Raw genomic sequence first — 10,386 nt, forward strand, 5'->3', positions numbered from 1 at the left:
GTTACGAGAATACTTTTTGTGCGCAAAAGAAAAAAAAAAAACGACTTTATTCAACAAATCGTCTTCTCCGCGTCACCCTGGTGCCATTTTGGAGGGTATCCACTGAACGCAAACAGCGTATGTTGTTCTGTGTCAGCCGCACCACACGGATACATTGTTTTGTATTCTCGTAGCTTCGTAATATTACGGTTGAACCCCTGATGTCACATGGATTATTTTACCGATCTCCTTGCTACGTCTCTGGACGTTGATCGTGGTAGTACCCTTGCTGTCTATGGAAGGGTTAGAGAGCTTTCAGAATGCATCAAAAATATCTTAATTTGTGATCCGAAGATGAACGGAGATCTTACGGGTTTGGAACGACATGAGAGTGAGTAATTAATGACAGAATTTTAATTTTTGGGTGAACTAACCCAAAAAAAACTTGGTTCACTGCTTGGTTACACAATAACAAAATGAAAACTTGTTAGTACAATTTTTCAAAATTATACAAATTCTCTTTGTTTGCAAATAAATGAACATTTAAAAATATTTAAGTTAAATAACTCCATTATCCATGCTCCCAGAGAATTCATAGTAATTCTAACAAAAATACAAGCAAACCTAATATTGTAGTGAACTACTAGTTGCTGGTTTTATAATCTTGCCATATTAATTATTAAGCTTATTATGCCCTCATCGCCCTAAACACAAAGCTGCTGCTTCTCCAAAGTGTGCTACAATTATGAAGACCACCAAACATCCCTAATGGTACTTCCTCCAGCGTTCTTTCTCTGTGAAACAGCATAAAACAAGACATTTTATTTATGTGTGTCAATGATTATGGGATGTGTGTAGATGGCATTAATTCAGACTCACTGAGATGTGGGTAATTCCATATGTAACACAGGACACAGTATCCAGTCAACAGCATGGATATCCCACCAATTCCTCCTCTCCGAACATCAATATACTTCCTGTAGTACCACTGCCATCCTGATCACATACAACCAAGAAAATCAAAAACACTAGACCAAATGCTGTGCTATGCTGTACTGTGATTGTTAAGGAACAAACCTTGCTTCAACATGGTCACAATCTCTCTGGGTGACAGAGGAGTTCGAGCACCAAGCCAGACACCAAGTTCATTCAGTCTGACATCTCCAAGTTTCCGCTGCACTACAATGAACAAAGCATATTTTGTAATCTCTTTTTGTTTTGGATTGGTATGAGAAACTTGTACATGTCATGAAAACTGGTGTGGAAGCACAATGAGGATGTGGAACTTAAATGAAATTAAGATTTACATGAAAGAATGAATGAAAATTGCAAATAATAATAATAAGTGTTTCACATACAATATTTTAATACCTTCAATGGACCAACAGCCCTTTCCAGCCAAGTTGATGAAAGTGTAACTCATTCACTATCAGCCTGATATCCTAGACACTGAAGACTGTGCATAATAATTCTATGGTACCCAAGTGTAAACCTAAGATAATGAAATGTTTACAATAGCTGTTGTTTACATACAATTAGCCGTCTAATAATCTCACCAATATCTTTTGATACAGTGATAGTCCTAAACAGACGGTCTTTGATGTTCTCATAATGGTAGAATGAAAACTAGCTTACCAATCTTGGAAAAAAAAAAAAAAAACTTTCAGAAGCAGTGTACAAATTTTTAAACTAGCCCCATAAGTCAAAGTTGCAAAATATACTAGATACAAGTATTAAAGTGCTTACTCTTTTTTTCAAAGGCATTGCCTGTTTACTTCAAAACAATTACATAAAGAACGAAACATCACATAAATCATGCATTACCTTCACTTTGGTTCGCTGGTCCAGCAGATTGATCCTTCATCCAAATACTTTCATTAGCATAGCTGCCTAAAGGTTCTGTGGAGAACTGTATTCTGTTGTAAGCAGTCACTATCTCTGGACTCCATGACAGACTTCTGACACCTTGCAGTCTTGAGTTTAGGATGTCTTCTACAGGTTGATGAATGACTTTTCCAGATAAAGTGGGTGAAGGTGGAACGGCAAGCTTGGTAACTGCTGTTTCAGGTTTGTTTGATTGTTGCGCATCAGAAATCTCTTTGGTCTCCAGAGAAGAATCTTTAGATGTTTCCATAATAGGATAAGGCACAAACAGATTATAAGACCTCTTGTAATACAAACTGTCATTGATGTGGTCCCACACTGAAGTCTTGGATGAAAAGAAAGTATGAGCTTTATTATGCTCTTTCGCTCTTGATTCTAGATCAAAATCCTCGTTCCGACTGTTCAGTCCTTCAGGCTCCTCCAAGAAGTTAACTTTTATTTTGAGTTCTGGATTTTCATGTTGCACAGTGCACTCAGATGGGAGGCTAGAGTTTTTCAGAATGGCTGGAACAAATCCAGGGGTATTGATTTTACTCTTGTTGATGGACAACTGCTCTGATAATGGCGCCATCTTTGGTCTCTTTTTGTCTTTAGTACTTTTTCCACTACTTTGAGATGTTCCCTGATTTGGTCTTTTGGAGATCTCACAAAAGCTTTTATCTATTTCAATGTCAGATAATGAGGTAGGGTTGCTTGGCTTCTTTGAGACTGGCACTAACAGCTGTAATCTCTCAAGTTCCTTCTGTCTTTTAGCAAGCCATTTGCTTTTAGGTCTCTCCGTGTTCAGAGTTTCAGCTGATGGGACTTTGACCACAGTAGTTGTGAGAAGACTGTCTGCATTGTGATTATCTTCTTTCCTTCTTCCTTTGGAGGTTAGTGTTTCATCAAATATGACATTATTTATTTCTGTTGATGCTGTTTTTTTAAGGATCTTCTGTCTGGAAGTGGTTGAACTCGGTTCTTTGGGTGCTTGAATGCTTTTCTTGGGTTGTGCAACTGATGCCATTTTACAGTGAGGGAGGTGGGTTTTCAGCCTCTTGAAGGGCTTTCCACAATATGGACAGTCTTCTAAATGGGAACAAAAAAAATAAAATCACAGAATGGACCCTTTTCACAAGACTTTGATGACGCATTTAACGGTCATCAGCATCGTAAATCCTCAAAAGTTTTTCATATTTGTATTTTTTTTTTTAAATGTATCTACATTTATAACACTATTCTTTGTATTATATCACCTTTGCATCAAATTACAAAAAAACGGTGTTTCTAATGCAGCGTCTATGGGAGGGACGGTAAATTTGACATCGTTCTCTCTTCTGACAGCTGTTATCAGTCTCTCTTAATTTTTTTCCTTTTATTGAAAGTCACGAAAGCACTATCGTGGAGTTTTTCTTTTGCTATTTGAGCAACTGGGAATGCAAAAATATATATTTGTGATGCTCTCCCATTCACTGCTCTTCAAGTTTACCCAACTATGACGACTTCCGCTGCTGAGAAACCCGGAAATGCAAAAAAGGTCCATTGTCAGATATTACTGGACTGGACCAAAAGGGTTGAAATCAAGTTCACTCAACTTCACTGCATTGCTTGGAGAAAGTAAGCACTTGAATATTTTCCCTCATATCTTTCAGAACAAACATCTTAAACACCTGTTGAAATTGCTTTATGAGCTGTTTTGTTGTGTAGTGTAATTCCTTTATCTGTTAAATAGCTGTAGATTTTAAATATCTGTATAACAGCTAGAAGTTAATTTGGTCAACTTTCAGTAGTACACTGGCATCTAGATTACCTTAAATGTCCAATTTTGATTTTACATAATCTTAAAAACAAAACAAAAAAGGCACGAGTTACTAAAATTGACAAATCATCCATCAGATATTTAGATTTGATACTTACCTACACTCATGCTTTATAATTGCACTGCCATCTTGCTGTGAAAGAGGGAAAGATCTTCTCTGTGTCTTTTAAAGACATTATTAAACTCTGAATTGGGAACGTTTCTCACGCAGCCACACATAAACAAATTACAAGAAACTCTGCGGCATTTTTATGTAGCTCGTTTGCGGACAAATTAAGCAAAATAACGGACCCTGCGGAAAGTGACGGACCGCTAGAGGACATGCTGGACTATTTAGAGTTACGAAAGGCCCCGTTAGCTGTCTTTATCAGTGCCTGTGTAAGTACTACAAGTGTGCATAACACCGTTGATCACGTCATTCCCGCGAAAGAACTTATACAATCTTTTTCGAACATCAGAAACGACTTGCTATACATTCAAAAAGTTTTATTTTTTTAATTAAGCATTTTAATATATATATATATATATATATAGTTATAGAGTTCAAATAGAGCTCACAGATAGTGTTTCCAGATATGTTCCGAGGCAATTCACATATGAATACAATTATTACAACAACAACAACAACAACAACAACCTTTCAGTTTGTAGGTTTTTAGAATTTGAGTTTTTGATTACTTTCACATTTTGTTATTCTAAAAATCATTTACAAGCAAAAGACAATAAACAAAAAAAAGTATATGGGTTAAAATACATGAAATTATTTCTAGAATGAATGTATAATTCATTGTAGAATTTCATGTATTTTAACCCATATACTTTTAACCCATATATATATATATATATATATATATACACACACACACACAAATTATTTAGACATATATCATTATATATAATCTTTCTTTAAAAATAAAAAAATAGGAAATAATAATAATTAAATTATTATAAACATAATATTAAAATGGTCTATTTTCAAAATGTCAAATCTTTGGCTAATAAAAAGGTTTGAGGATAAATGCACACCAATGGCGAATTATCCTTGCGGGTTGGCAACCTCCCGCTCTCTCTCGTGAAGCCAACAAGGAAGTGACTTACTACAAATTGACTTCATTACTGAATAAAATATTAAAGGGGATAAAATTCTAAACTATTAAATGATTGACCAAATCCAAATCACCGCAAATGTTTTATTCAATGTAGTGTTATCCAAAAATAATAATTCAATTCCAAATAAAACGTTACGAATCGTACGTCACCCCTCGCTCAAAGGCACGCATGTTACGTCATTATGACAGCAACAGATGGAAGACTGAGTGAGAGAGGGAGGGAGAGAGAGAGAGAGAGAGAGTGAGATCCGGCGAGATGGATACGTTGTAACTTCAGAAAATGACTGAACTCAAGATCCATCTGTGAACAGGCAGAGGTAGAGTACATCATAACCATTTCGTCTCTTCACAATCTATTTATTCCGTTCAAATCCCTTCGTTTGTTCTGTAGTAGGAACAGTTCATCGCTAGGAGGAAGTAAAGTGAACTACACATAGCATTGTGCTATCTGTCTTTCTGCTTGACATTATGAACGCACTATTTTTGTAACATTATTACCGATTTGCATCAGTGCACTTATGCAAATGAGCCATTTTGACTCATGTCAGACATTAATGCTAATTAACATCATACGTTTACATTTAAATTATATAGATAAGGTGTTTCGCTTCCGTTCTTTGTCAATCCTTTGCAGATCATTTTTCTAGTATGAATATAATAGCCCAGTTTATCTCTCGAATGGATCTTAATGCATAAAAGCTGATAATATACGCTTATATTGGCAGGCCTGAATTATTAGATATTAATGGTATGCCTTCTGCACACCTGCACTGCGATGTAAACGTGTCTGCAGCTTCTCACTGTGAATTACATTTGTCATTTCGCTCATCATTAGGGCAAAATCTTGACAGATCCCTTCATTTTGCTGAAAGGGAAGCCGGTGGTCTCTGAGACTGAGAGGTGCTGTGTGCCCTTATTTGGCTGTCAAATGCACAGATACGACATGTTGACAGAAAGCAGGTAACATTATTTGCTTCCATTTGCTTATAATTGTGTTTGCATGCATGTTTCATGATGCATTTATGTAACACACGTCCTGCAGACATCCATGTTGCTGCTGTTGACAGTGTATGCAGATTTAGTGTAGTACTTCATGTCTGCTGGTTATTTTTAGATGTTCTTTTACAAGGCTGATCCTCTTGACTAGTAACTGTATCGGTTAAATGAGTCTGTGCTGTTATCCAGCATCAAGCTTTGACAGCTCTTGTGTTGATGGCATTTTTATTCTTAAATCTGAGTCATAATCCTGCAGTGGACATATTGATGACTAATGGTTGCAATCAAGTCTGCAGTGCCCCATTGCTTAAGAAATGGTGATGCTTACTACTAAGAAAGATTTGCGTCTAGAATGTTCTGAATCAGCTGAAAAATACCTGGTTGTTTAATAATAATAAGACTGTCAGAAATTATTCTATGCATGTTGAACATAGTAGTCAAAGGCGATGATCTCTGTCAACAGGAAACGCAGGCGCAGCTGTGATGCTGAGGAGCTTCAGGTCTTGCCCCAGGCAAAGAGGTCTGGGGGTTATTCCTTTCTCCCTGAGGTTGGCCGTGATGTCTGGGACTCTGAGGTAAGAACTTGAGGCACAGCAGTTGACCAGGAACCTTCTTTGGTTCAAGAACGGTCAACTGAGACTGTTGATGTTCGTTCTTGAATGTATTTCATAAAGGTACAAACTAGAGAAAGAGTTAAGGCTGTTTTCAGTACTGTATCCCGCAGACCAAAGTGGCGACTTGACATTTCATGAATGAACTGAAATTTCAGATGCTATTTTACTACCAAATTGTAAGACATTTTTGGCCGATATATTAAATAAAATCATTTATATTGTGTAATAGTCATCTTAATGTCCAAGATCGCATGGTATGACGAGCGCACGTGACATGAATGTAAGATTGCATAATTTTTGTTTCGCATTCTACTTTTAAAAATGTTATTCAGTTTATACTTCATAAAATTTAGTAAGTAGGACATTAGTAGTCCATTATGTTCACCTAGGCTGCATTTATTTGATGAAAAAATACGGTAAAAACAGTAATATATATTTAAAATAACTGTTTTCTAATTTAATATATTTTAAAAAGTTATTTATTCCTGTGATGGTAAAGCTGAATTTTCAGCAGCCTGTTTTAAATTCAGAATTCGGAGAGAAAAAAAAAGTTAAAATTGCGAGATGTAAACTCAAAATTCTGAGAAAAATGCCAGAATTACAAGATTTAAACTCGCGTGTTAAATTGTGAGATATAAAGTCAGAATTGTGAAATATAAATAATTCATGGAAAGTTGCAGTTGCCTGTATTTTTTATTTCTTGGCGGAAACAAGCCATATTTTATCTGAAAAAAACAAATTACTGACCCCAAACTTCTGAACGGTAGTATATTAACTAGTAAACGCACAGAAACCACTGCCACCCCTCTATTCTTATTCATTCTCAATTCCTTGGCACCCAACAGTCTTCCAGCAGTGACAGCAGTGGGATCAGCAGTCCAGAGCGGATGGCAGGAGCCACTTCCAACATCCAGAAGACTGAACAAAGAGGACTCCATGTATCCCAGGCTCCCTGCAGCCCTATTGCCCCCACCATCTCAGCAGAAGAGCCGGCCGTCTCCTTGAGCCACAACCTCTCATACGATCACATCAATCGTATCTTAAGGGAGGCCCACTTCAGTAGCCTGCAAACTCGTGGTCAGCAAGGGCCGACATGATCCACAATGACTCTTCCAGGACCCATTGGCGTTAAGAAACATTGTACAGGAGACCTTTTAGAGGGACATTATGGGCCACTTGAAGGCCTGGCACAAATATAGGCCCTCTAAATGCATTTGTCTTCTTTCTTATAGCACTTTTTCATGTTCATAGTGTTTATGTGGGGCTCTACTTGATGTATTGACCATGAACTTCACATAGGTGCTATATAAAAGAAATATCTTGAAAATGGTCAAGTTCTTGCAAGATTATGTAAGCTTTTGCCCTTTACTAGACAGCCACACATGATGCTACTGCAGTTCTGGGTCACGTTTTATTCAGACACGTGCATTTGGTCATTTTTGACACTCTTTGACCGATCTGGAAAAGGAAAAGAAATTAAAGAATTTCCTGTATTTAAGAGCTGAAGTGTAGACACCATGTGATTATAATGCAGCCCTGCTTTGGAGTCATTAATAATACTGTTGATGTGTTTACAGAAGATTCCGGTTTGGGTCTGACTGGAATTTAGATTCTTTCAGGAAGTTTTTGGGGCTTGATGATTGCTTACATATCCAAAACTCAGGTCTAGAGGATTTCTCTCTGCGTGCCATGAAGGTTCATACTTTAAATGAGGAACTTGGTGCCAGATCCTTAAATGTTTTATATAGTATAGTCTCTCTTTACCTTAGAAAAAATGGATATTAGCACATCACACTGTAGAGAGACTATTCTGAAAATGCATGCTGGACTCAGGTCTGTTAATGTACATAATGATGCACTCTTTCTCTATGAATTTAAAGGTGTAAACCAATGAATTATTGTGCAAATCCAGTCACTGCAAATTGAAAGCCATGTCTGATATTCACACAAGAATTTCCTGGTTTCATTTTACAATAATCAGAGCTTGAAATACACTAGTTTAGATCAGTCACTGTGCTCAGTGTAATACGAGGACTCATCTTCTATGGGCAGACCAGGAATGACCTAAAATTAGCTTGCACCTAACTAAGCACTCTACAGTATCACATCACTGCAAAATCCTAAATATTTTACCATAGAATAGCCATACAATCCACTTATGCCTGTGTTTGTCAAATATACATGATGGCTTAATTCTTTTCACAATGTTAAACCAAACAGGAATGGTACTCCTAGATTTAGTATAGTTCAGTCCATTTTAGACATACATCCTTAAAATTAAAGCTTAGTCCAAACAGATTGTATGAGGACAGTTACATCATTAATCATGTACGAAATACTTATGTACTTTAAACTACTCAGTGCACAATACTGTACAACCCAGGCACTGTGCTTTGTGTGAAAGACTATTAGCTTTTGATGATGAAAATTGTCCCTGCGGTCACCATTGTTTTGTATGTACATAATATATAGCTAGCATATATACAATATTTGAAATCGTTGTTATTTTATGAAATGTTCTGCTGGTGTAAATAAAAATTAAGTTTTTTTTAAATATATGCATTCATTTTTTATTTCTGTTCCAGGCTCTGAATGGACATTTTTCTTATTCAAACCTGCCTTTTATAATGCCTGGCTTTAATTTTATACATTTAAATACACTTTCACACAAGACAGTTTTTTATATATTTGCACACAAGGTAGACATTGTTTTGGCAGAATGTATTTTGATTAAACTCAATGTGGGTGAGGGGTCATAGGATGCTACATGCACTTTTACAAGTTGTCTGAACTTAAATGTAGCAGTGGATTATTTGTTTCTGAAGGGAATGCGCCCCCAATCTACATAAATGCGTCTATGTTAGTGCAAATGACTCATGATCCAGCCTCATCTACAGAAGAAGTGAGTACAATGTTTTGTAAAGAATCTTTGCAAATCGCCTTTCCTAATAATGTGCTAATTAGCAAGTTTCACGATGAATGCGGCTAAAGTAAACAGTCTCTGAGAGCAGCTCGGAAGGGGCGGGGTCAGCAGAGCTCATTAACATTTAAAGGAAAATGCTACAAAAACGGCTTGATCTGAAAAGAGCTGTTTTTGACAGGGTAAAAAATGTTTTTTTACACTACCATTGAGACATTTTAACCAAACTGTTACAGACTTTTCATTAAGACCCTAAAGAATCATATCAACTTGTGGAAAATGGGCATCCTATGACCCCTTTAATGTTTGTTCTTATTTTATAATACACACAGGAAGACATAAGTGCTTTTAGTAAGAGGAAAGACTAGTGCAAATAGTAGCAACCATTGCAGTAACACTCGTGCTTAACACCACAACAGAAAAGCATCCTGAGTTTTCTCAAATGTATCTTCATGAATTCAGAAGGAGCTGAAGAAATGTACCGTTACTGATCGTCGAGACTTGACTTATTCCCAGCTTGAACTTTTAATGTGAACCACTAGCAGCATTTAGACCGTAAGTAAAGAGTATGTTTGCAATTGCAGGTGGATGTTACCTTCATAAGTACTGGTTAAGCCTGTGACCACATTTACATGCAAAATCATTTCTGATCAAAAAATCCTTCACAGCAACTGGAATATTCCTTTATACATGTAATCAGCATATAAACTAAGACGTGCATGCGTTTTCCTGCTATTCCCCGGTGGAAATACTGGAGATTTTAGAAATTCTGAATAGTAATGACAACAACTCATAGCACAATGACATGCAAAATGTATACTACCTTTCAAAAAGTTTGGGGTTGGTAAGATTTTTTTTGTTTTTGAACAACTCTTATGCTCACCAAGGCTTCATTTAAAGAAAAATATAGCATAAACAATAATACTGTGAGATATTATTGCAATGTAAAATAACTGTTTTCTATTTTAATATATTTTAAAATGTAATTTATTCCTGTGATGGCAAAGCTGAATTTTCGGCAGCCATTACTCCAGTCCTCAGTGTCACATGATCCTTCAGAACTCATTCTAATATTTCCTATTGTTA

The 10,386-nt window shown here is 36.4% G+C and overlaps 2 protein-coding genes across 3 annotated transcripts; one reads left to right on the forward strand and one right to left on the reverse strand.

The window, feature by feature from the left end:
* Positions 1-553: 553 nt before the first annotated feature.
* LOC107755475 (uncharacterized) lies at positions 554-4,000 on the reverse strand. The gene is made up of 5 exons (XM_016572273.1): positions 3,760-4,000; positions 1,804-2,931; positions 1,057-1,158; positions 859-975; positions 554-773 (listed from the first exon to the last, which is right to left on the reverse strand). The coding sequence occupies exons 1-5, from the start codon at positions 3,767-3,769 to the stop codon at positions 745-747; spliced, it is 1,386 nt and encodes a 461-aa protein (XP_016427759.1). The 5' UTR covers positions 3,770-4,000; the 3' UTR covers positions 554-744.
* LOC107755476 (protein FAM104A) lies at positions 3,387-8,921 on the forward strand. Of its 2 annotated transcripts, none has more exons than XM_016572275.1 (4): positions 3,387-3,459; positions 5,606-5,730; positions 6,230-6,341; positions 7,226-8,921. In XM_016572275.1, exons 2-4 carry the CDS (start codon positions 5,699-5,701, stop codon positions 7,475-7,477), a joined length of 396 nt encoding a protein of 131 aa, XP_016427761.1. In that variant the 5' UTR covers positions 3,387-3,459; positions 5,606-5,698; the 3' UTR covers positions 7,478-8,921. The 2 variants fall into 2 exon arrangements, with proteins under 2 accessions (XP_016427761.1, XP_016427760.1); XM_016572274.1 differs by lacking the exon at positions 3,387-3,459 and adding an exon at positions 4,984-5,087.
* The last annotated feature ends 1,465 nt before the right edge of the window (positions 8,922-10,386 follow it).

The sequence above is a fragment of the Sinocyclocheilus rhinocerous genome, unplaced genomic scaffold, assembly GCF_001515625.1.
Source record: "Sinocyclocheilus rhinocerous isolate Xijiao unplaced genomic scaffold, SAMN03320098_v1.1 scaffold140, whole genome shotgun sequence".
Taxonomy (NCBI): Eukaryota; Metazoa; Chordata; class Actinopteri; order Cypriniformes; family Cyprinidae; genus Sinocyclocheilus; species Sinocyclocheilus rhinocerous.

Bases quoted from the DNA above. Each gene is read 5' to 3' on its own strand.
- LOC107755476 (XM_016572275.1), top strand. From the start codon at position 5,699: ATGCACAGATACGACATGTTGACAGAAAGCAG. The intron at 5,731-6,229 runs GTAACATTATTT...CTCTGTCAACAG, and splicing joins GACATGTTGACAGAAAGCAG to GAAACGCAGGCGCAGCTGTG. The intron at 6,342-7,225 runs GTAAGAACTTGA...GGCACCCAACAG, and splicing joins GTGATGTCTGGGACTCTGAG to TCTTCCAGCAGTGACAGCAG.
- LOC107755475 (XM_016572273.1), bottom strand. The intron at 1,159-1,803 runs GTAATGCATGAT...TGTTCATTGTAG, and splicing joins ACCAGCGAACCAAAGTGAAG to TGCAGCGGAAACTTGGAGAT. The intron at 976-1,056 runs GTTTGTTCCTTA...GTATGTGATCAG, and splicing joins TGTGACCATGTTGAAGCAAG to GATGGCAGTGGTACTACAGG.